Genomic DNA, 27,219 nt, shown 5'->3' on the forward strand with positions numbered 1-27,219 from the left:
CATGCAGCCACAGGCTATGAGATGAATAACTGAGCTCTCAGATGTATTGAAGACATTGATATGTTGTGTTGGCTTTGCACACGATAAAGCATCAACATTAAAGCCACAACATCAACACTTATTATCAATGCACCACAACAGTTTCCAGAGGTGGAGTGAAACCGAGTACATTTACTCAAGAAATGTACTTAACCCTTTGAAATCTGGATCTACATCAGCTTTCTTGTGCAATACTTCGACTCTTTTTACCAGCACTGAAACAGGATAGTGTCAAAAACATGGAGTTAAAAAGCAATCAGCAGCTTGGCATGAAATGTCCTGCTAATAGTAAAATAATAATAATAGATTTTAAGGGGTTAATCCAAATTTGAGGTAGTGCTTATGCTTTCAGATTACAGTTTTCATCCCCTTCTTGTCCAGTGAAAACCAGATTTGTTGATTTTAAGGACGTCGTGTTGTGTTCAGATGCCTTTCACAAGCATTTAACTCTCTAAAACCTGAGGACATTGATTGGATTTCTTTTTAAAATATGGGATGAAACATAATGAGCAACTTAGTAAGACTTGTCCAGCAAGAAACTTAGCCAAGAAAACCCCCCATAAAATCAGTTGGGGATGATTATTTGATATTATCCAAAAACAGGGAAAATGTCCAGAAAACTACAGTTATATATCGTATTTGTTTATTAATTTTCTTGTAACTTTTAAGTGATTTCTTGAAAATGTTGTTTGGCTTATTTTTCAAATAATGTTCTTGTAACTTTCTTGCAAAATTTTGGGCTATCTCTTGATAGACAGACTTGACAGAAATCAAGTTACTTTGCTTGGTTTTCAAATGGTAATTTTTCCACACTTCAGTTTAATGCACTTATTTTCCAGTGGGGCAAATGAGTATTTGCCAGACTGTGAGCAGCAGGCATCCAAGAGACACAGCCCCCCAAAAAATGCAAATTAAGTGAGGCGAAGTGTAAAATGAGAGTGAATCTGGGGTTTGCTTTTAGTGTCATTTTTGCTGGCGAGCGCGTTTTCAAACAATAAACAACAATCCTGCTTAGAAAACAAAGTAAGAATATAGAAGAGACTTTTTCTGTTTGCAGGCGACAGCAATCAGTTTTAACCTCCAACAAACGTTGATTCATATTGCAAAACAGTAGATGTCACAATAGATAGACACACACACACACACACACACAAAGTGCTTATCTAATATCAAGACAAGGTCAGTATCTGTCTGTGTGGAGATGAATAGAGCAGTGATCCAGCTCGCTCTCTGTCTCTTGTCTCCGTCTCTTCATCTCTGTCTCTCTCTCTCCCTTTACACAGAGATGGTGTTATAGAGCCGCTATGACGTCCCTCCTTTACGCCTCCTTTGCATTTTTTACACAGAACCAAAAACCGGCGGCATCGTGTCGCTCCACTGTGTGATTTTAGACAGCATGCCGGTGTTTTGTCGAAGTGTGTTCCTGCATCAAATAGAGTCTCCTGCCTGTTAATGCACAGCGCATTAACTAGTGCAGGATTTTATTTGTAAAAAACAAAAATAGAAGGAATATTAAAAATATAAGAAAGATAAATATATAAAAAATAAAAATAAGACAAGACAAATAATTTGAAATAGAACTGTGTACGTGCTTCAAGCAAAAATAAGTGCAGAAATAATTAAAACAGACTCGAGTTCTCAATAAATTGCTGAGAACTATAAGTGTCAAACCATTAAAATCAAGTGGTTTTATTCAGATTTAGATCGGAGGGAACACTTATCGACAGGGAAACAGACTTCCACTCAACACCGGCATCGCAGAATCAAAAGCGGCGTTACAGGAGTGACATTTAAAACAATAGCGTTTGCCTCTTATGTGACATAAAACACACGTCTGCAGCGCTTTCTAAACGATAACAAAGACACAGCGTGTCAATGACAATCCTTTACCGTCGCTGTTATATGGCGGCTGACTGTCTTCTGCTCGGACGGTAATAAGCGCCTGAATTTCATTGTTTCAACATTGTTTCATTGTTTGTGGACATTTACGGTAGATGTTTTTGCGTCTTCGAGTTACATGCTAACTGCTGTGAGCTGTGAGTTGTATGCATAACGACAGTTGCCGGCTACAGCGAGACAACTCAGTCCCCACAGTCAATGATCATACCTTTAATACAAAACGGCGAACAGTGAGATATTCCCACCATTCCCACCTTGAAAAGACAGTGTTTGTCTCTCTGTCTGTCTGTCTCTGTCTCTGTCTCCGTCTCTGTCTCTCTTTCTCAGTTTCAGGATTAGACACATGAACCATGGCATTTATGGATCTGCTTTCTTTCCTCCTGGTCATTTGGTCCCTGCTGCTCAGCACTGACTACACACACACACACACACACACACACACACACACACACACACACACACAGCATAAACAGTCCAGCTCTTCTTTTTGTGGTTTAGAATAATCTAGATGTGTGTGTGTGTGTGTGTGTGTGTGTGTGTGTGTGTGTGTGTGTGTGTGTGTAGCGGTGCCCTGCTGTCTGTGGTTATATTTCTGGCGTGCGCTTCCTTGTAGTCCGGACAGATAAGATGTTCTGTGGCTTCAGAGTTAAGATTTAATTTACAAAGGGACATTTATTATTTATTGAACTGAAATGATTCCAGAGTTTCGGTCTGGTTGAGTTTTGCTGGAGCAAAACAAGATGAGTCAGATTCTTATCCTCGTATCCTCATATGTCTTCTTCTGTGGTGTTCAAACAAAACACATAAAGAACAATCTGAATCTGAGCCGTAGTTCAGACTGCTGTTTATCTTACTTTCAGTTTGTTTATTCTTCCATCTCCTAAACTCCTGTGTTTTGGTGTTATTTCTTCTTGGTATGGGTGACTTGAATAAAAACAGACTCCTATTTTTATTGTATTTTTTACTGCTGCCAAATATAATAGTTCCAAGGTTTCAATGGAAACATCGTTTTTGATAAGCGTATCTACTTGTTTTTCACACATTTTGTGCAGAAATTTGGTCTGATCTGGGGAAGATTTAGCTGAATCTTTGTCTCTTGTTTGCATTTTTAGATAAAAAAGTGTCGTGTCTGTTCATAATCGTCCGACAGCTCAGCTGCTGGTACAGCGAGTTATTTCCGACATACAGGAACAGAACTTATGTGCTCACTGGCCGTCAGCTGTTGTCTTTGCCGAGTGCAACATTTTGGTCGAGGTTCAGACAACGTGAGGCGACGCAGAAGTCGGGCTTTGTCGCCACTACTGTCTGAGGGGAGCTGCAGATTCAGCTGCAGGTTCATCAATACAAACGTCTTTCACATGTTTTTTCATTTGTTTCATAAAGCCATTTCATACATTGTTATTGTAAATATATGGATTATAGCAACATCCAGGTGAGGTTTGTCACCCCGACTAAAAGCTGTTTGAAAACCCCTCGTCCCTCTGACTCTGATTTGGTTTAAAGTGAGATTTTAGCTTCTCTTCATGTTTGCTTCAAGTAAAAGACTTCACTGAGCTTACCTCACTTTAACGCTTGCTGAGGGATCTCTGGGTAATGCCGAGATAAAACTCCTCAGCAGCGAGCGCTTTCCACCAGAGACGCAGACAAAATCGAAGGAGGGCTCCGATTTTATGGATCACCATTTGAAGAGTCGAATTCAACCCAGAGGCTTAAATATAAAAGTACTTATGAAGTCAGAGTGATGGCACCCGGCACCCTCTTTGTTTGGGGAGATCAAGCTCAAAGTGTGTGTGTGTGTGTGTGTGTGTTTGTGTGTTTGTGTGTGTGTGTGTGTGTGCAGGATGACACAGCTGGCAGCAGGTTTTGCAAACTGACATGATATCAGCTGATTCTTTTTCTCCGTGTTAATCTACTGGAGGGCGGAAATGCGGAGACACAAGGATGAAGATCGCTCAGTTTGTCAGACAGGAAGTGGAGCAGTGAGACAGGGACCATCAGTGTTTATAAAACTCCCCCAGTCATTTGACCAGTCACGGTTATTCTCCTGAACGCTCTTCCTCTCTGTGTCTCTGCTCAATGAAGGTCAGTGGCAGCTTATCGATTGTGGCCGGCCGTCCTCTCTGCGCTGCGGACTGTACAAGGCTTTTTATAACCTGACGGACACACAGACAGACAGACAGACAGACAGGCAGACAGGACCACAGCCTGCTGACGCTGACAGAGTCTTTGTAGCCGTCTGCCTGCACAGGTTTTCTGTCCTTGCATTTGTTCACCATTTTGTCCCGTCTGTCTCGGTCCGTCAACCAAACCGTCTTGATTCAACGTCCAATCCATTACCTTTGTCTGTGCACGACCGGCGGTGCTGCATCAAGTATTATTAGTGTGTGTTTGATACCCCTCCATCCCCCACCTACACCCTTTACACACACACACACACACATACACACTCACACACACCTCCTCCTCCTCATGGCTGGTTGTCTCAGCAATCAATATTCTGCAGTGGAGCTCCTTGGCCTGCACCCTGTTAATCCCTGCAGCGTGTGTGTGTGTGTGTGTGTGTGTGTGTGTGTGTGTGTGTGTCCAGCCTGCTCGCCTCTTATCAATATCTTAACCTCTCTCTCAGTTCAGAAATGATCTTCTCCTCTTCCCTCCAGCCCTCATCGATCTCTGTGAGAGATGGATGCAATCAGAAATAAGACGCCGCGGTTGTTGTTGTTGGACCGCATAACAAGCGGCTGCCATGTGGACCGACTGGCAGTTTGGGGCCTTAAAATTCTCCCGCAGTGATATCAGGTGTAGGTCTGATTGATGTGTGAAGGTCTGTTTTAAAGCTTCGAGATCTGAGCAAATTAGTGCAATTTCCTTCAAAAACAGGGGACACAAAAAGGGAATGAGCAACTTGGCGAGAAATGTTCCACAAATTGCAAGAAATAAGTAGATTTAGAAAAATATTTTGAAAAAGCTAGCGGTTTGCTTTCTTTTGAAAACATGCGGCAAACTGCAAGAAATTAGTAGCTTTGGGAAAAAATTAAATAGGGAGAAATGTACAGAACTATAATATTTGTAAACAATATATAATTATCATAATTTTATATTTAAAATTATAGAGAATTTTTATTATTTTTGAAGCATTTTTTAAAGTCATTTTCTTGTGTATTTTTAATAAATATTTTTTGAAAAACTTTTTCTTCTAGTTTTTAGGTATTTGTTTTTACTTTTTTATTTTTTATTTTTCGTTTATTCTTTTGTGTCATTTCTTCTCAAGTTGCTGAATGCCCTTTTCCCATATTTCTAAAGATATCAAGCCGGTTTGCTCAGGTTCAAAAAGGTTAAACGTGCTACTGGCTGTGTGCGGCCGCTCTGTACAGCCCGTGTTGGCCGTTTTATGTTGTAGCATGCTCACATGCATTTCCGCACAGCAGGAGGTAACTGTGCTGACCCGTAATAACTACGGCCAGACCATGGCGGTGTCGACACGGTAAAATTATTTTTCACTGTGACGACTGACGTGTGCAGATAACTCACCAGAGAGCCTGAACATGCTGGTGCACCGGAGGTTTCCTTTGTGGAGTCTGCATGTTCTCTTTGTGTCTGTGTGGATTTCAGTTTACGCCCCCACAGTCCGCAGACATGCATGTTTGGCTGATTGGACGCCACATAGGTGTGACTGCGTGTGGTTGGCTGTTGGGCGTGGGCGATTTGGAAGAAATCCTCCATCACATTAAATTTAATTTTCATTATAATATAACAAAGTTTCTGGGAAATCTATTAAAATATAAAAATCGTACAAACCCAATTTTGCTATTAAGCTGTTCTGCTTATTGATTTGCAATATCGCTCCAAAATGCCTAATACATGGAGAGATGGTAAAGAGATAAATGGTATAAACAGTCTGACTAAATCTCTGACAGTGGAGGAATTTTTATCACGGTCGCCCAGCCTCGTCTGTCTGCTGTATATGTCCGTGCATCCTATAAATAACACGGGTGGATAGTCGATTTTAGTCGCAGCTTCACCAGTTTCCCTGCTTTTCTGTTATTCTGTAAGGTTCTTTTAAAGGGATAGTTTGACATTTTAGGAATTATGCTTATTACCCATCAGGTGGACAGTTAGACGAGAAGATTGTCTGTCAAATAAAAGGCTAAAACTACAAAACATTTAAACATTTTTCTAGTGGTGATGTGCCAAATTACTCAGCTCATTCTCATTTCTTTCTATAAAAAATATATAGATTATTGAAGAACATTGCGAGGCATATAAACCACAGAGCACCCAAGCAGACGCTTATGTGCATAAAGTTACGGAGGTATTTAGTGTTGTGTTTCAGCAAGTTAAGTAACTGTGATTAGGTTTAGAAATGAAAACATGGTAAGAACGTACCTTAAAATGACTCAAAGTTCACACCGATGTGTTTGAACACTGATCCGGTGTTTTGTGACTCATCCAACACCCCAACCTGTCTCCTTATGAGACTGCCTCGCTCTTTATACCTTGTCTCTGTCAGCACCTGGGACACGTGTTTAACGACTTTCAAAATACAAGAGCTGCCCCCTGAAAGTTGGAGATTCAAATTTTGTTGTGGTTTTTGCTCATCAGTGTGCTGTGCAGCGTACTGCTGGGGACGTTCTGGTCCCCAGACTTTGCTATGGAGTGAGTGCTCTTGACTGTCACACTGCTCTTTGGTCGAGGCTGCAGGGGCAAAGAGGAGGACGAGATACTCTGCGCTGTCAGGCTCAGAGAAAGTATTATTTTCTCTCTTCTGCTTAGAAGTAGTTAATTTGCAGCTCACGGCAACGTATACGACACAGTCTCCTGTTTGATATCGAGTGTCGGCAAAAAATGTTGCACATTGCTGATGAGTTGTTAATGTAGTGAGCTTGTTGACGATATTACTTGAATTCTGTTGTCCCGCTGAAGGTCCCGCTGAACCCTGTTCAAACTTTGAAACTTGGAAAAAAGAAGAAAAAGTGAATTGTCAAATAACCAAAAATACTTTAGTTATATACAAACTACTGGCTCATGGAGTAATGAAACAAATGTGCAGATTTTGGTGCATTACTTTTTGTAGGAAAATATACTAACAGTGCATGAAAACGGCCGATTTTGAATATGAAATTTCATTCACGTCATACACGTTTTATGCTTAACTCACACATTTCAGTAGACTACAACATTTAAAGTTTAAAGGAGCAGCAGGACTGTTGTATGAGACACTTCGGTCACATAAAAAACATAAAAAAAAGCCCATAAACTAGTTCCATGTCAGCTCCATCACACGCACACACACACACACACACACACACACACACACACACACACACACACCATGTATGAAATTTGTACCACTGGCCAATCACCTAACAGATGGAGTATGAGTAGATACGTATGAACTTTGGGAAGATGTGGTGATGATGGTGATGATGGTGACCAGTACTCCCAGTCTTTTTTTTTTTCCTACATCTACTCAAAAAAATCAGAATTCCACCGAACCAACATCATTATAACGGACACCCGACCTGGTTCAGTTTCCATGGGAACCAACAAACATGACTGTGAAACGGGGAGCGAGTCAAAGAAAGGCGGAGAAAGAGAGAGAGACGGGGAGCGGTTCTTACTTCTGATGGGTGCAGAATAAAAACATGAGAGTGCTGCAGAGAGCTGGGAGGGTGGAGCTGATGGGGGAGGAGCTGAGAGGAGGGAGCGTCGGGGGGGAGGAGGTGGAGGAGGTGGCAGGCTGGTGGTGGAGTGAGGAGAGAGGGCAGCAGAAGATGGGAATGGAGTTGGCAGGGTAAAGGGATGGGGGTGAGGAAGAGGGGGAAGGGAGGCGGGAATAAAAGGAGATAAATGAGGAGGTGGGGTGGTGTGGGAGAGTGATGGGTGGGGGAGGTAGGTAGGTGGAAGGATGCCAATTTGACAGCTATAGGGAGGCTTGAGGGTCCAGCTCTGCACCATCGCTGCTGGTAAAACAAAGAGAACAAAGAGGCAGAGCAGAGGAAGAAGCACCACCCCCCCAGCTCCTTCACGTGGGGGGAGAGTGTCCACCTTAATTGATTTTTTTTAACGATATTCATTTTACACTCCTGCACTGAGGACAGACTGGGATCAGAGTTTGAATACGGACACGTGGTGCACTTCTGTAGTTCTACAGGAGGAACTAACAGCAGAGAAATGAGTTTATGTTTGAAAATCGAAGCAGATCGGAGGGAGTCCGAGGTGTCCCGCCTCAAAAACAAACTGTGTTCAGACCAAAGCAGCGTGATGAGATCTTTGATCATACAGAAGCGTCTACAGCTGCATGTCATCATATTTCATAGATTTGGTCACATTCATTGATGGGTATTTATAATAAACTAACAGAAAAAGTGTGTACTTAAAAGGTGGGAAGACATTGAATTTAATCTTGTCAGGTCTTAACCCTTCGATTCCCCGAACAGCGTGTCGATGACATTACGTCTGTGACACTGTTTTACTACGTCCTCTGCGCAGCTCTACGGGGAGTGACCACGAGCATTTCAATTTGTGACTTTTTATTACGGGCACTAACCAAATAAAGTTGGTAATATCGAGTGTGGATTCATGTTAAATCAACTGTTGCCAAATGTCAAAACCTGAGAGCGAATCTCTACGAAAACGCCTGGTTTAGGTTAGGGGTCGACAGATTATCGGCGTGGCCAATTATTGGAGCTGATATTTGGCATTTAGTCTATTATCTGTATCAGCATTTTATTTTGATGATTGCCAAATTAATTTTTTTTCCATTTTATTTAAATTTTCAATTGACTCCATTGAAAAAAGTTGCTGTGTTTGATGTTGAAATTTTCAGTACTAATGAAACATTTTCTAAAGGCATTTAAACAAAGATTTGTGTTGGAGGCTTCAGACCGGAGGCAGACGCTGGGAAGCTGCCAGGGAACTCTGCAGCTCCTCCGTCAGCTTCCCAGCTAGACAAAACTATTGTTACAGCACCGATCTTCAGAGATAGTTTCAGCGCCTGATGAGAAACGGGGCTTTGACTCTGTGTGATTAGCAAAGAACAGCAGCAGAATTGCATTTAGGTCCAATATATGTCACTCCTGCGGCTAAAAATTCAGTAGTTGTACCACTGGTACCAAATCCCAAATACAGGTATTGGTTCAAATGTGAATGGAGCTCAACACTGAGGACGTCACCTTTGGCTCTTTGAAACTGTGATCTTTTAGTGCTGTCACACATTTGATAGACTTAAGTAATTAATTTTAAAAAAAGAACATTAAAGAATAAAAATTACACCGTTTCTTGACCCCAGAGTATCACGTTGAGTTAATTAAAGTTGCGCCATGAATGAAAACAGTCTGTACCATGTTTAATCACCAGGAAGTACCTTTATTACATTATATTTTCAGCATTTCCCCGCATACCCAATAATCACGGTCGGCTGATTTGTCACATAACGGTGATTCTCCGCCGCTCTGAGCTTCTCGTGTAAAACATCATCTCTCGGTGAGTAATTTGTGTTGATAAAGAGGCTCCGCGGCCCTCCAGCGGCTCCGTCTGTGGGGAGGCGGGAGTTGATCGTGTGGGCGGAACGAGCTGGAGAGCTTATTACTTTTTACAGAAGAAGAATTTTGAAGCAGTTTGAAGTAAGTTTGAAGTTTGAAGCAGGCACTTTGACATAAAGCGTCAGCGCAGGACTCTGGTACTAGAGATGCTTTTTTTCAGTTCTGGAAAAGTGTAGAAATAACCAGAAATGTAACCAATCAGCACATGACGCACAGTGTTATGTGACATTACTCATCAAATGAGAGACGGACATAAAGGTTGGTAAAGAGAGCGTTTCCATTCGCTCGATGTAATTTTCTCCCCTATGGATTCAGGTTTTTTTTCTTTTTTAAACCACGTATGAAAAACGAGGCTTTATCTATGCAGCGCTCTCCTCCCCTCCCATTGTCTTCAGAGATGATTTCTTGACGACATCAGAGAGAGGAGGAATTAGCAAAAGGAGGAGGAGATGGGGGGAGTGCAGCAGGGAAGAAGGATGGGAACAATACAAGGGAATCAGGAAAGATGGCAGTTTGGAGAGAGGAGGATGTGATCGGAGAGGAGGTGATGGAGGAGAAAAGGAGGAAGGACAAGTGTGAGTGGAAAAGAGAGGAGATGAGCGCAGAGCGAAAGAGACGTTTTCTTCCGTCTGTCCGGTGGCTAACCTGATTAGCTTAGCAACGCCATGGGAACGGATCCGGCTCTGGAAACACAAACAATAATCGATGCAGTTCCTCACGCACACACACTTTTATAGATGTACAAATACACACTGACTATAGAAATGTGCAGACATGAAATACTCTGCAAAACTGCAATATGTTTGTCAGTGAGAAATTATTCCCAACCAGGACTCTGCTGCAACTTTCACTCTAATAAATAGAAAAATAACCTCAGAAATGGGATTACAAACTGGTCTGATTGTTTTGGCAGTACACTGTAAAATCTGACAAGTTGATCTTACTTAAAATAATCTTGGAAATCGATTGCCTTGAATAAGGGAAGTAAATGTAATCTTAATTTATCTTTATTTTGTATCTTATCAGTAAGTGAACCTGAAATGTAGCTGTATTCACTCAGTTTTGTGAACTTGAACGACACTGAAATTAACTTTCTAAATTTTCTAAGAAACTATCTTTCTAAGTTTTAGCAACTTCACTAAACAAAGTTAGTCTGATTTAACTTGACCATCACAAAAAAGATTTTTCCGGTGATGAAGTTAGGAGATCTGCAAGTTCTTTTTTCTGTTTATGAAAATACAAATATGACTGAGCAGAATACAGATATATAGCTAGATATATAAAATCCTCTTGCATGGCATCATCCAACTTTAGTAAACTAAGTTAGTCTGACTTAACTTGGTCATGACAAGCTTTTAGATTTTAAGATGTTTAAGAAAATACAAATATGACTGACTAGTTTGCAGAATGCAGATATATAGCACAGTCAAATTGGTTTACTGAATTTGCTAAAACTCAGATAGATCGATTTAATTAAACTCGTCATTTTTAAGTTGCAACAACAACTGAGTAAATATAGCAACATTCAAATTAAATATACAATTAGGTATTAAATTAAAATAAATTAAGTATAATAGTTATATGGTGACTGGGCACACGGCTGAGACTGTGGGTAGAAAAACTAGTAACTTCAGATTGAATTAAAGATTATGAATTATTTACCAACTTTATTTACTCTTTTTTTCCTCTGCTTCTTTCTGTTTCTTTCCTTTCTACTCCACTGTCACATCTCGTTTTTTCTTCCTCTCCATTGTCCAAAACTCTCAATCAACTAAAGTTAAAGCTAAAAGTTTTCATCTTTGTCTCCTCGTTCCTCTTGTTTCTCCATCTGCTGCACCACATCTGCTCCTTTATTTTCAAAGGCTCACACCTCAGGCCTCCTCTTAGTAGTCCTCCTCTTCTTCTTCCTCCACCGTCCCTCCAGCTCCTCTTTTGTTCCTGTTGCATCATATTCCTTCCTGGCTAAAGAGGAAAAACATCATATTTATAGGAGTTTGTCCCAAATATCACCATCTCCCCTCCTCCTCCTCTTTTTGTCTTCCCACTTTAATCACAGGCCTCCTCCTTCGTTCTTGTGATGAAAGTTGAAACATTAGCTGCTCCTCTCACCTCTGCTCCGGTATAAATAGGACAACAGAGAAAGGAAGCTGTTGTTTTTTTTATCCTGGGTGCATTTTTCTACTTTGCACGTTTCATAAACTTCACATAATTATATCATCATCATCATCATCATCATCATCATCATCATCATAATTGAAATTCAGACTCATTCAGCAAGGGAACAAACATTGTGCTGAGTTTCATTAAGAGATCTTGATTTACTAGAATATCAGGAAAGCTTAAATGTTGAATGCTTAAAATTTTTTTTTTTATTGCTATCACAACTAACAGCAACAAAATTCTTTCATTGCTTTAGTTTTTCGCTTATATATGTTGTTTGCAAGTATTTTATGTAGCCAAAGTGCAGCAGGATTGACAAATTTATCATCAGCATCTAATTATGCTATAGTTATGTTTTTAATGTGTGTGACACAAAAATGGAGAATCCTGATAAACACTTGCAGTAAGGTGAAGTTAAGTGGTTGATCTCCATTAACAGGATAATTATAAATAGTGTTTCCAGCAGCACCCAAACTGCTCGGCAACCAATGTCAAGCATATTCACCAATATTAAGAAACACAAGAAGATCTTTGGCATATTTCATATCATCACATGCCTGTTCTCAAAGGGTAATTTACAAGTAACCCTGTAACATGTTTAATTAGTAGTCAGCGCATTAATTGTTCTGTAATAATATATAAAAAGCCAATGTCAGCTGAATCTGCAGCTCCCTTTGGGCTTTACCGAGCTTTACAGTGAGTTTTGAGCTCATTGTTGATCTGCTCTGCCTGTTCTGGTTCACTCTCAGCGCTCACATAGCTATATTTCAGATGAAAAAGCTGTAAAAAGTCACTTTACTCGACCTGCAAACAGCAGACAGACAGTTAAAGACTAGCTGGTGAACATAACGGAGCATTTAGCAGCTAAAGATGCAGATATTTCCCTCAGGAGATGGTGGAGACCAAAAACAGAGCTAAAAGGAACTGTGTGTGTGTGTAATATATATATATATATATACACATATATATATATTAATCTCAAACATAGCTCCTAATTGATGTGTCCAGTATGTTCTGTAATTGATTCTATGAAGATACAAATGTGAGAGAGAGAGCTGCAGAGAGCGATGAAAGTGTGTTATTGAGTCGGTCTGATCGCTTTAAACCCCGTCCCTGTGTTAATCTATCAGTCAGGAACGCTGCTGTTCATCTGTATGCAGATTAGGACGGCTCATTACTGAGACCATTAATAAACACACACACACACACACACACACACACACACACACACACAAAAACTTTAGCTGACTGGGGGAAAATGGAGAAGAGGAGAAGAAACAGAGGAGGGACCTTCTGCCTCTGAGAGCAGATAACCAATAAGGTGGAAGATAGCACCTTACAGAGCAGGTGATATTTCACCATACTAAATATTTTAGTTGTAATACTGATTTGCAGTTTGCTTTTTGGCTCAAGGGGTAAATTTAATATCCAGCCGGTGATATTCTGTGTTTTCCAGCCTGTCTGTGACTCTCTGGTTTGTGCTGAAGATGTGAATCTTTAAAAACACCTCACAAATATATGGTTTCATTTTTTAAAAAAGCTCAGTAATTCCCCAGTCACTGTAGATTTTATCAAACAAACAGGAGGAAATGGTGCATTTGTTGTGGACTATTTTCAGCTGTGGATCAGTCCACATGTGCTGCTCCGGTGCTTAGAGCCTCAGATCAGCTCAGTAGAGAAAGTTGAGCATATCAACTTGAAGTTTTGAATCCACAATTCCTCTGTGAAATTTTGGACTATCAGCTCCCAGAAATCCCTCATACGTGGCCGCTCTCACATATAAGGGGCTTGTCTTTCCATTATTGCTCCATAACGCGCCTGCGTGGCCTTGGATTGGAAATAGTGACGGGGTTTGCGGTGGCTGCAATAGAAATAAAGCTGCTGCTAATGTAAGGTAATGGCAGTGGTTACATTTAAGTTTCAAAATGAGCGACAAATGTTGATTCTCTACTGAACAATAAACACACTGAAGTATTTCCAGCTCCACCTTTTAGTACCATGTAAGTGAGCCGGGTACCCCAAACGAGGGGTGACAAAAAATGGGACGGTTCTGTCTGTACCATCTACAACTTTCCACAACGGAGACAGAGAAATACTCGTTCTAATGTTGACCAAACCGAAGTGTAATGGACTGCGTGGTGGAAAAGAGGCTAAAACTCTGCTCGTGAGTATTTGTGTCAGCAGGACAGCAGGTGTTTGTGAGACTGAGTCAAAATAAACTACAGTGTGTTCGTGGTGACGAAGGAGCATGTTACCCAGCGACACAGTGAGGCTCATTGATGTGTTTTTAATAGTTTGTGGACAACAGTGGAGCTCTATGGCACAGAGAGAAGGATATATCAGGCGATGCAGACAGGATCAATTCATTGATTGTTTTGGGCTTTTCATGGGATTTGCTCACAGCAGCCTTGCCCTCTAACATGCCGATGAGGAAACCCACAAACTGCTTTGTTATTGTACCGATAACATGTTTCATGTGTTTGTGTGTCAGGCAAACAAAAAGAGTGTTGATGGTTGTTATATTACATTACTTTACAAGCTTTTGTCCTAATGTTCCTGTAGTTTCAAGTTCTTTACGGTATTTTTTACTTGCTAAATCATTTAAATCATAAATGGCTTCTCTACAATCAATCAATCAATCAATCAATTAGACTTATTTTGTATTTATTTCTATGACAATTTTCACACAAACAAAACTGTAACTCAAAGCCCTTCATACAATGAAACAAATCCCATCCCCCCACCTTGAACACACACACACACACACACACACACACACGCACGCATACACACACACATACACACACACACACACACACACGCACGCATACACACACACATCAACACAAGCACATGTATCAAAAGCAATTTTTAATTAAGTAGAGCTATAAAATACTCATTAAAAACAGGAACTGAGGAAAACAATACCAAAGTGAGGAAACTCCAGAGGCAGGATAAAACCTACAAATAGAGAGAGAAAAATAAAACAATAAATAAAATAAATGAATAAAAATAAAAAATAAAAAGTGAATAAATAAATACATTTATATAAAAAATAATAAATAAATAAATAAATAAATAAATGCTCTCAATAGTATATGAGGTAAATGAAAGGACATGGAGTAGAATAATAACTAAATATGTTAAAAATGGTAAAATGATTAACCAACCACTAAAACAGTTCAGTGAGGCAAGAGAACAACTTCACAACGCCAAGTCATGCCTCCATATTCAGAGAAATCACTGGAATCTGGTCACAGCGAGTCATCTGAGAAAAGGCGTGCTGTTCGCTTTCTGTCACACATCACAATTGAAGAAGAGCCTCTTCACGACTTCATCCGCGCTCATTTTTCCGCGAGCCCTTATGAAAAGCGAAGTCAGACAGATTCACCACTTGATAGCTTCCACGGCTCTAACACGAATCCTCTGTTCTTCAGCCCTCCAGCACCACGACAAAGACGCGCAGGCGAACCGGTGATTATAGCGCTGAGATGATATGGTAATTGAAAATGAGGTAATGCGCGCTGGTGATGATAGTAATTGAAAAGGAATTAAGAGTAGATTAAAATAAGGTCTCATTTGATCATTTGTCAGCGTTGATTCATGTGCCTGGCCGTGGTGAATTAACAGCCTCAGAATAGTCTCCGAGCTGATTAACATGTCGAGCCGCGAGTTCACAGACTCGTTCGCAAACTTGTGTATCTGTAACAGGCCTGGAATGTGAGACCAGAAAATCTTCAGTTTTCCCCCTTTTTTTTCTCCTGGAATCAAACTTAGCTGTGAAGCGGTGTTAGCCGACGGCTTTACTGCCTGAAGCAGCTTTGTTTCTCGGGTTTATTAACTCCCTGAACATTGTTTCAGAAAAAAATACTGAGAGCTGTTGGAGCTTTGATAATTTCAGCGGCCAGTAATTATACTCTGATTTCACTGAACAGTTGTAATAACAATTGTCTCGACTCTGATTATTTGCCCTTAGAGTTGACATTTAAGTGATGACTCATATTCAGTATTAATGCTGCATACAGAGTTTTATTATTTGATCTGCTCCACATGGATGTTAAATAAAACTAGACTCTGACGCACGTACAGTATATAGTCTGAAAGTCAGGTTTTCTGAGCTTCAGTCAACAGCACAAAAATAATACTGCAGTAAAATGACATGATTATTTAACCCTTTAAAACATGAAGATATTGGCTTGATTTCCTTCAAAAACACAGAAAAAAGGCAAAGAACAACAAAAGAAGAAATGACCCAAAAACGAGCAAGAATTAGAATAAAATGAACGAGAAAATTACCTGAAAATGAGTGTATTAAAAAAAGGAAAAAGGAAAAGGAAAGTGTTTTTTAAAAAAAATTATAGAAATTCTTGAACATAATGTGAACTATTATGTTTTTGGGTTGTCCCTCCATTCTCCCCACGACCATGATATTTTAAGAACATGTTGAGGGGATTTCTTTAAATTAAGAACAAAGGTCCACTTGGTCTCAAGGATGAACTGATTAGATTTTGGTGGTAATAGGTCAAAGGTCAAGGTCACTGTCATCTTGCATCCATCTCATCCTTATGAACGCAACATCTCAGTTCTTCAAATTCAGCATTTGAAGAATGGTCTTACCATTAGATTTTGATGGTCAAAGGTCACTGTGATCTCAAAAGGTGAAAATAATCATAAAATAAAGGAGAAAAAGGAAGAACTGTCTTAGAAAATTACCTTTAAAAAACAAGGGAAAAATTCCAGAAACTATATGTAGTATTATTATAATTATGTATTCAAAATATGTTACAGAAGCTATAATTTATATATTTTTATTTTAAGTATTGTTTTTCAAGTCATTTTCTTATTTGTTTTTGTTTTTCTATTTCCTTTTTTTGGGTAATTTTCTTGAAACTTTTTACTATTTTTTCCGTTTTTAAAATTTGTTCTTTTTTTTTAATCAATCAAGCCAATTTGCTCAGTTTTCAAAGGCTTAAACATAATTTTAAACCAGAATGGAAAACATTATCTGCCTTTTATAGACACTTTAAACGCCGGATGTGATGGTGCAGGAATCCTCTGTTGACACCTCGACTTTCACCGCAGATTGAAGCCTTTCTGATTCAATGACACAGCTCTCTGGAAAGCTCAGCTGATGCTACCAGTTGTTGTCAGTGTGTGTAGTCGTACTGGCTCGCTGCCTGGCTGCAGCGAGGAAGCTAATCCAGTGTGACGAGTGCGGGGAAACTCCTCCTCTGAGAACGCTCTTTAATGGACAGATATGGGTCAGTGCTGCCACATGGACTCACTGCAGGAGCTCCAGCAAGAGTTGTATGTACACAACTGACTTTTTTTCTTCAAATGGAGTCTGTGGAATCCCCCGCTGTAGATTTAATTGATCGTGCAGCGACAGCAAAAAGAGAACAGAGGAAGGTTTTCTGTTGATTTAAAGAGAAACATCCCATTTTAGCTGCTGGCTTGTTTGAAGAGAAAAGCGCACATCAACTTATTATAATAATGCATGAGAGGATGTGCTGGTTTTCTACATCGATATTCCAGTTTGCAAAAGCTTTTACCGTTTTCAGTTTGAAAGAAGAATTTGGTGTTCTTCCGCTGCACGTGGATGGATCTGTTTGTTTACCCCTTAATGCCCACTTTAATATTACACACACTCATATCGCTCTGCGCACAAAATGAGCTTTTCAGAATCAAGCTTTAAAAAATAATATACATTAATATTTTTTTCCACTTTCATTGAGAACATTTTTAACATACAATAGTCCTAATCATAAGTATCAAATATTCATTCAATTTCAGAATTTTAATCCTTTAAATGCCAGGGTTTTTGTCGTGATGCCACTATGTTTTTAGATTAAAAATAATAGTAATTATTATTATTATAATATACTACAAGCAAAGTAGATTATCTTTTTATTATCACAGTCTAGGATATGTCAATGATTTGCAGCAGGATTGATTGTGCCAGTGCACATAGTGGAAATAGTATGTATTTTCTCCAAATGCCAAACATGTTAAAATTGATGTCATCAGGTTGAAAATAATAAAAATGACAAATCACAAGGCAAAAGCCCCAAATGACACCCAGAAATAATAAAATGCATATTTATCTGCTTTGATGGCTGTGGGATCAAAAATGTCAGTTTGAATGGGTTTCAATGGAGCATTTTTTGCACTTAACAGTATGAACATAATTTAGTTTCCACAGTGTATTTTAGACTTATTTTAGGAGTTGAGCTGGAAATTCCAAGATTTAACAAAAATACACAACCTTGTACAGAAGTTATCATAAAAGCCCAAATTATCATAAAATAATGAATGAAAAGCAGATAAATTGAGCCAAACATACTGTAAGCATTACAGAAGTCATAATATAAGAAGTATATGTCAGATGGATGTCCTTCCTCCTACAGCATGTAAAACACCCAAACTGCACATCACATAAAGTGTCACCAAATCCTGTAAACAAGCATCATTGAGGTAAAAAAAAAAAAAAGCTCCTTGATTTAAAGCTGGACCTGTTCAGGACAAAAGATTAGGCTTTATCTACCCCACCCCCAAACCTCCCCACGAACCTAATGACCTCTCAGACGTCCCTGCACGCCAAACATCCAAACTCTGCTCCCACGATCCCCACAGCTACATTAGCAGAGATCCATTTTCTTTATAAGTGCAATTAATCAAGAAAAGTCACTCAGCTCTGAAATATACACTCATACAAGTAGAGAGGCAGAGCCAAGCACACTCCTCTGTCTCAGATTTCAACCTGTATTTTTCATTTGGCAAACGGTTGCACTGTAGCTGTCGTTGGCGATGAAACTCTTTGTTCTCAGCCTCGATCGGACGGAGCGTGATTTAGCAGCCTGAGGACGTCTTCAATGAGAGTGAAGCATTTTGCTCACTGCTTTTTGCATTTTGCTTTTTTTTCCACTCAATAAGTGCATAAATGACCTGTTTATGAGACTTATTCTGTTATGATCATGTTCGGGATACGGTGTTTACACACACAGCACAGAGAAAATGGTTATTCATATTCCCCTTTTACATCCCAGTTTCTTTCAGAGTTCTCCAGCGAGCATATTTGGGTTTCTCATGAACGGAAAATAGTGTTTACGTGCACAAAAACATAAATAGGATAATCCGAAAACACGATCATAAACAGGTTAAGTTTTGTGTTTGGACTGTAATCATATCACAACTAACGCTGACAGCCCTAATAGAAATAAAATATAATAAATAGAATATGATATAGCAGTGCTGGGCAATGTAAAGATATTAAATTATATCGAGATATGACACTATATACTGTCTTAGATATTGTATAATTTTGTATTGTGATCTGATTTTTTTTTCTTGTATTTAAAGGTAGTATTACAGTAAAGAGATGTACTTTTCTCAACTTATCAATTCTACTTGTTTTAATACTTGACTTTATCCGCTTAGTCAGCGTGGACATGTCCAACAGCCCGCTCCAGCGCATGGACATGTCCAATAGCCCGCTCCAGTGCATGGACATGTCCAACAGCCAGCTCCAGCACGCATTACGTCCAGGGGCAGATGTAATGTTTCGGGGGCCTGGGGCCACAAGCACATGAGCTTGTTTCACACTTTCTCTAACTGGTAATGTTGGCAGCTATAGGAGAAGCAGGCCTACTCTAAAGTTTTTTTAATTCCTGAGTAAAATGATTAACAGCAGTCGAAGTCAGAGTCCTGCAGCCAGGAGAGGTTGGCCTTTTAAACAAATATTTAAGCTAAAATTAACCTTATGATATCTTCATATCTCACTCAAAGGGAACCTTTAAGCTTGACAGAAATAGTGATTTGATGTTTATCGTGATAAATATCGATATCAACTGATATGAAAAAATTATCTTGACAAGACTTTATTCCGTATCGCCCGGCCCTAATCGAAATATAGCCTGAAAATATCACAATATAATTTTCAGCCCATATTGCCCAACCCTATCCTATAAAACATAATGCTGTTGTGGACTGTAGTGTGAAATACATAAAGTCTATTATACAAAGGATAAAATAAATTCATTCATTCAATCTTTATTTAGTCTTGATGGATTATTGAGTTAACAAACAGTTAAAATACATTAAAATATATTAAAATTTTAAATTAGATTAGAAAAGGTATATATACGTACATATTTTTTTTGTGTTTGTATGACAGGTAGAAAAAATATATTTAGACTATAGTATATGTCAATATACACATTATAAATAAATATACACTTTATCTGAAAGACAAGACATTTTCATTTTGTTTGTGCGCCTTGTTTGTTTCTGTCTCTACATTGCTGTCATTTCTCAGCGGCTCCTGGTGCAGAGCAGCTCTCATTATTAGCCACAGCATTTTTCCGCCGTCACATAGGCACGTTGAATTATGCATGGTATCCCTGCTCAGACTGAAGGCTGACATGTATGTAAAGTAAGCAGAAAATGTGACTTTTGTGTCATCAGGCTGCTGCTCTCCGCCTGTCACTCCACCTGCCCGTAAAACTGTGTGTTCACCTGCCCGTCTTTTTTATTTCGAGAGATTTTAGAGCGACAGCAGTCATGAAAAGAGCGGTTTACGGCACCTGAGCTCCGGTGTCATCGAGGTCTTTGCTTATTTATTAATCTTTACATCGTTTGCTTGTGTTTATGTGTGTACATGTGTGTGATAAAAGGCAGTCGTAGCACTCAAGACCTCATTACTGGAGGAGCAGGTCACTTAAGATGCTGGTAAAAACTATAGGAGGGTGTGCGTGTGCGTGTGTGTCTGTCTGTCTGTGTGTGTGTGTGTGTGTGTGTGTGTGTGTGTGTGTGTGTACTTTACATATATGTTGCAGCTCCAGGCTCAAGCCTAAGTCCAAGATGACATGCAGATTTTTTTGTAGCTGATTTCGTGTTAAGGGCCAACGATCACAACTTCTGTTTATCAGAGTTAAATGTTTGTCACCCAAGAAGACTAAAGACTAAAAAGACACTAAAAGACACTAAATTCTAAGAAAGACAGTGTGGAATAAAAAGACGAGTGGTTAAGACTGGGAAACATGTTAATGGTTCGTTCTAAAGGTGAAGTTTCCCATAATTATGTCAGTATTCGATGATTTAGTGCCTGATATTTTATGTCCAGTATCCTTTTTGTAGAGAGGAAAGGTCGTGGTGGTGGATGGACGTGTAGCGTGTCTACCTTTCATGCAGGGGACTGGAGTTGGCGTCCTTCGTCAAATGTTTTGACGAGGGGAGTTTAAAAAGTAATGCCCCCAAGCAGAGATTTTTTCTCAAACTGTGACTTTGACTAGTTTACTTTAAAAAAAAAATGTAGTGCCTTGGAAAAAAGTAGGAAATTATAACCATTAGTCTTCTTTGACTAACTTAAAATTCAGTTACATTTTTAATTTTTTTTAAATTATATATTACCATACATCTAAGGACTTTACAGTTTTGCACAGACCCCTCTTTAATTATTATATTTGTTAATTTAATGTTAATTTCATGCAAGCAACAAAACGCAAAACAAGAAAACAACAAAAGCAGAAAAATCTAATAAAACAACATCAAACAAATAGGTAGATACAAATTTAAATAAATAAGGTGCTAAATAAATAAATAAAAAGGGGTTTGTCGTACAGATCGTAAACTTGCTATCAAACTGTAGCGAGTGAATTCACTTCTCGCTTCTGTCTTTTCATTTTCTGACATCACCTCCAATATTCACTTCATCCTTACTTTGAAAACATCTTCAGAAGTGTGTGCAGCAATTCTTCAAACAGAGAAACATCTGTTTGCTCTGCTTCTGTCAGTCACCCGCTGATCTCAGACTCTCATGAGCGCTCTCCTGCTGGGTTTTTGGAAGCCCTCAGCCGGCAAAAAAAAAATCTGTTTCCCGTAGGGAGTGATTTAGGTTTTTTTGAATGGAGGAGAAATTTGTGAGGTGGAAGAAAGACGGCTCAGAGTTTAGCGGAAAAGCATCTCGGTGTGATGTTGCTGCTGCCAGCGAGGCCCGCAGGTGCTGCACACGGAGCAGCAGTTGGCGTGTTGTGTTTGATTCGCCTGCCTGCCGTTTCTCCGCCTCGTGTTTCTTGTTTCCTCTGATGTTTGGGTTAAACCGGCGGAGCAGCTGTCATGGCTGCTCCCGTGGATGCTGACTCCGACAAAGCGAAGAAAAGAGAGATTAAAAACGGCTCAAAACGATTTCATTCATAAAAAAATCTGACTTTAGTGGATTTATCCTCTATTATTGTTGGTTCTTCTTTTTCTTTTTTGCGTATCTGCTTAAACTCGTGTAGATTTCATTTTCTTTTTTTCAGAGGGTTGATAGCTATTAACACCTCTGCTGAGGAAGAAATATCTTTTTTCAGCACTTCCTCTGCCATCATTTACACACTCTTTCATGTCAATTAATGTGTTTGGGAGAACATTTGAACCTGTAGTTTACAAAGACAAGCAGAGGTGATTAATAGACGCAAAGGAAAGACAATTTTTTTGTCTGTCTGAGATGATTTGGGAGCTCAGTTTTATCTCTGCATTTTGTCGATCCATGCAGGCAAAAACTCGGCTCCGAAATGATGCTTTATTCTTCCAGTAAATCCTGCAGATTTACGTTTGTTCTTGTCAATCAACGCGCTCTTTGGATTAAAGTAAACGCCGCTTACATCGTTTTAAAATCTGCCGTTAGATATTGTTTCAGACATCTCATTAGGATGCAAATGTCTAATAAAATATTTGTAAATGTAGAAAACAGAAACCGATTTTGCCAGTAAATTCTGTCAGTGGTGGAAGTTTGGTTGCATCCACCTGTTTGCTAAATGAACATCTTTTAACATTTCCACAATGCACTCATTAGGGACTGTTCTTTATTCATCAGTGGAAAAATATGTTTTCTCTAAAAAATGCAAAAAATTTTAAAGGAAAAAAAGAGGCTTTTTTTGGGTTTTTTTTTAATTACCCAAAATTTAAAAAAGACAAAAACAAAATACCAAAAAATTCAAAGAATAAAGAAGAAGAAAAGAAAACCTTCCATTCAAACACATTGGCAAGGTTTCTTAAAAAAAAGTAAAATAAATATAAAATGCAGCAATTTAAAGTTGTGTGCCCCTCCCCTAAAACCAAAATGAAAAAACATAAGTCCCTTCTCAGTGCTTAAAATATTATTTGATATATCTCCCCCCTTCTGCACCGCCTCCTTCCTTCTCATAAACAACAAACAGTCCCTTCGTGTTGTTCCCCTGATTACATTGTCCCCTACTTGCGATGACACGGTGCTATTCTGTTGATTAAAGATGCTCAGACAGGATTCATCTGTGGATCAACTGCAAACTAAGTGACTTAAATATAAAATACTGTTGCTCTTATTTGTATCTCGACCTGCAGAAATGTAGCTTGTCTAATGCACTGTTACAGCGCGAGACACAAATCTGCATCTCTAAAGTTCCTGCTTGGTCTCTTGTGCTCAGGATGACAGTTCACTGAGCAGCGAGGAGGAGGCAGAGATGAGCGAGCCCGCATGGCTAGCAGCTGATCTGGGAGCAGCGTCCGACCTGAGCCCGCCGAGCCGAGGAGAGAGGATGCGCCACAGTCCCCCGAACACGCACGGCAAGGAGGACGACGGTAAGGACCGGCAGGATGTCAAAATCCACTCTTCTTTTTCACATCGCTGTCGTTGAGTGAAAACTTTGTTCTTCAGGAGCAAAGAGGTTTTGTCTCGGATAATCAAGTTGTGAATGAAAAATGAATTTAGAGGTTTTACACGCAGCAGCTTAACATCAGTGGCGTTTTAACCTGAACATGATTTCTTACATCGTCAGTGAGTCAGATTTGAAGGTGGATGTCTGCTGGATTGAACTAAGGTGGAGCTTTTGGGGAGTTTATCTTTGAGAAAAGCTGAAATGGAAATATGTTCTTTATAATTTCAGTAGAATTTATTGGACACCAAGCAGGAAAGCGTCATGATTTATACTTAAGTTTGACGGGAAGTCACCAACACAGAGCACAAAAGATGGAGTCTCGCTTTAATGATATTCCCCAGTGACTGTGTTTACTTTCTGCCGTTACTTTGTGTTGCTGTGGTGTTGTAAAAGTGCAGTTACATGCTGGAAGCTGTTTCTTGGCCTTGTGCAGCTGCTGTGTTTCTGCTCTTTATTTAATTGCAGTGAGGATTGCAGTGTGAATGTTTTTGCTCGTGTGTTGCTGAAAAGCTGCAGATTACTGACCCTGACAACACAAGCAGCACGATCAGACCAATCACAGCTCTCATTGTCTCCATATGTTGTTTGCATAGCCGCCATAACTCCAACATGCAGTTTGTTCTAAGAATATTTAACAGTAGAGCCGTAAATCAAGCTTGGATTTTGACAGATAGCTGCTCTCATCTCTTTAGCATCACTGAAAGTCAGTTATTAACAATTATTTTGTATACAGTGTTTATATTTACGTATTGCAATTCAATGTTGCATGATGAACTTTTAAAAGAAATTTAACACCAGTGGTGCTCTTTGTTGACGAAATCTGTTCTAACAAACTGAGGAAAAACTGTGACCAACAGTAGATGCTTTTATTAGAGCTTTATCTTTGGTATCTTTGGACTGTGTGCTGCTTTGACTTTCCTTTATTTTTAAACTCTTTCCCGTCCAATCCAATCCAGATTTATTTATGAAGCACATTTAAGAACATTAGAGTTGACCAAAGTGCTGTACATCAGTAAATAGATCAAATAAAATAAAATGGTAATAAACAGCATAAATATCACAAGAAATGACAAAAAAACAAAATGTTTTACAAAGAAAATAAAAACCACAAATTAAAACCACAAAACTATCAACTCTCATACAAGGTCTGAGAAAGCCAAGGAGAAAAAATGAGTTTTTAAACGAGTCAGTATTCTCTCTTTCTCTCTCTATCTCTGTCACGCTGCTCAAATCAAAATGCCTGCAGGTGACCTCCAGCTCACCTGCAGGACTGTGTGCCCGTCATAGGCTGAGGGCTTTGCAGCTCCGAGGTCCGACTCTGACCTGCAGCTCTTTGCTGCATGTCATCCACCCGCTCTCCCTGTTCAGCTCGCCTATGCAGCTTAGCAAAAAAAATATATATATATATATGTATTTAAAATCAATCAAAATGCCTCGAGATGCGGTTGCAGTAAACTCACAACCAATCAGAGCAAGACTGCGTGACGCATTTTGTGTAAAACACGAAGGCTCCACAAGTTGTCAGCCATCGTATCAAACGTGCTCCATATTTTTTTTCAAAATGTTGTGATTGTGTTGTGATGGGAACGACGCGGGGCGTGTCGGCTGTAGATCCGTCTGAACAGAAGTGGGTCCAAACACATCTGACAGAGCAAAATAAAGTCTGAGCTCGCTTTCAGCCCTGGTGCAGCTGAAACCGGACAGTTTGATCCTCATCAAAGCTCTCTGACTAAAGGAGGTTTGGGACGATCAGGATGGACATCTCTGTGGTACCTCTTTGTCTCACGGTGCTTTTCCTGTCACTCTTTTTCTTTCTCTCTCTGTCTCCTTCTGTCCTTTTGTTTCTCTCTCCTCCCACCTGCCCTACCTGCCTGTCACTCTCCTCTGTTCCTCTCTGCCCCCCAACACACACACACACACACACACACACACACACACACACACACACACACACACACACTATTTTACTTTTCCTCTCTTTCTGTGTCTTGCTGTGCGTCTCTCTCTCTCTCTCTGCTCTGAAAGGCTTCCTGTGGTGAGGAGCGCTCACTTTGAACACAGCCGTATTGTTTCATAATGCTACAAGGACACAGCAATTAGCTGCTACTGTAACAAGTGTGCTGTGTGTATTTAAGTGTGTGTGTGTGTGTGTGTGTGTGTGTGTGTGTGTGTGTGACCTTGCCCATACATATCTGAATGGTACTGTAATGTACTGTACCCGGCACTGACTGTGTGTGTGTGTGTGTGTGTGTGTGTGTGTGCATGCGCTGTTCTGCCACTCCTTTAAGCTGCTACTGAGCAAAGACAATCAGGCGAAGGTGTAGAAAAACAGGCCCAGGTGTGTGTATATGTGTGTGTGTGTGTGTGTGTGTTTGTGTGCGTGTGCGTGTGTGTTGATGTGAGTGGGGTTGACGGTTTGTTGGCAGGCGGGAGTAAGTGCTCCAACCGATCTTCATCAAGATCTTTCTCTCTCTGCTGGATGACGAATTAGAAAAGGAGGAATGAGGGGATGAGTGAAGGGGTAGAGGTGGAGGAGAAGGGAAATCCCACCCATTTTTTAAGCCTCCGCACTGCCATCAGAGACAGTATTTTTTCAGGCTGTCCTTCAGTCTCATTCTCATGAACATATCTCAAGGAATTTGGCACAAACGTCCACTTGGACTCAACAATGAACTGATCAGAATTAGGTGGTCGACCAAAAACATGTTTTTGGACAAAACTCAAGGATTCTTGCACTTTGCACTTTACGGACTAGATGGAATTAATCTAAATCATTAAAAGTTTTGAAAAAGCAATGAAAGTTTGTACTAAAATTGTTACAGTGATTTTTCTTGGACGACCTTCCACGTATTTTAACGTAACAGCAAATTAATTTTCTGCACTTGTTGGTTTTGGATCCAAACTTTGAGAACACCTGCTGTAAAGGGACATGCACATATGTTAATGTTAAATGACTTTACAGTGAGCTCAACATACCTTTCAAACTTTTATGCAATCTCTAATAACGGCTGCGCCTAATGAACTTTATCATCATCAAATCTGTTGATTAATTTCTCAGTCAGAGCTCATCTCAGCTTCTCAGAGCTCAAAGAGACGTCTTTAAATGTCTTGTGTTGTTTTACCAGCATCTAAAACATCAAGTTATCAAGGAGACAGGCTGAAAATGAGATCAATCATGATAGAAAATTGGAAAAAAAAATGTTTTTTTAATGTGGAAATGCCACCAGTCACTAGTCAGAGGTTTCAGGAGTATTTCATCATTTCAGAGAAGCTGAAACAAATACAAACAGATGGAGGCAAAACAACATGAAGGAGGTTTGGAGGAAAGAGGGGAGAGATAAGGGAAGGGTTACGGGGGAAAGAAAGGGCTTTTAAAAGACGGTGATAGAAAGGAAGTGGCATTGGAGGAGATGGTTGGAGTGGATGGCATCATGGGAAGGTGGAGGGCCAGCTGCAGGGGGTGAGCTCAGTGTGTGTGTGTGTGTGTGTGTGTGTGTGTGTGTGTGTGTGTGTGTGTGTGTGTGTGTGTGTGTGTGTGTGAGGGTACAGTCGGTGGCAGAGTGTATAAGGCCTTGTCATTAAAAGGTCACTCTGTTCCCTACACCTCATATGGAAGCCAGAGGAGGCTTGTAGGCGTCCAAATGCCACAACACTCAGAGGAGCTGAGAGACAGAGCTGAAGTGGCTTTCCTGTTCAATTAGACTCCAATCCAAGGAAAGAGGCAGGCAGCAGAGCCCCCTGTTATTCTCTACCGTACACGTGTGTCGGTAATGTATGGGTTGAGTCGCCCGGCCACATAGATGGATCTGTAGGAAATGGGAAATGTCCAGTGTTCCCAGGGGTCTCGAAGTCTGGATTTGATTTGAAAAATAAAACAAAGCCGTATCCTTTTTTTTTTTTTGAAA

The 27,219-nt window shown here is 39.8% G+C and overlaps 1 protein-coding gene across 1 annotated transcript in view; it reads left to right on the forward strand.

Moving 5' to 3' along the window:
• The window catches only part of LOC121947546 (nucleolar protein 4-like), a 180,893-nt gene that overhangs the window by 82,659 nt on the left and 71,015 nt on the right, over window positions 1–27,219 (forward strand). The window contains exon 5 of the mRNA XM_042492641.1: window positions 23,084–23,237. Within this exon, the coding sequence (XP_042348575.1) occupies window positions 23,084–23,237 (154 nt within the window). The remainder of the gene's footprint in view (window positions 1–23,083; window positions 23,238–27,219) is intronic.

Source organism: Plectropomus leopardus, chromosome 8 (genome assembly GCF_008729295.1).
Source record: "Plectropomus leopardus isolate mb chromosome 8, YSFRI_Pleo_2.0, whole genome shotgun sequence".
NCBI lineage: Eukaryota > Metazoa > Chordata > Actinopteri > Perciformes > Serranidae > Plectropomus > Plectropomus leopardus.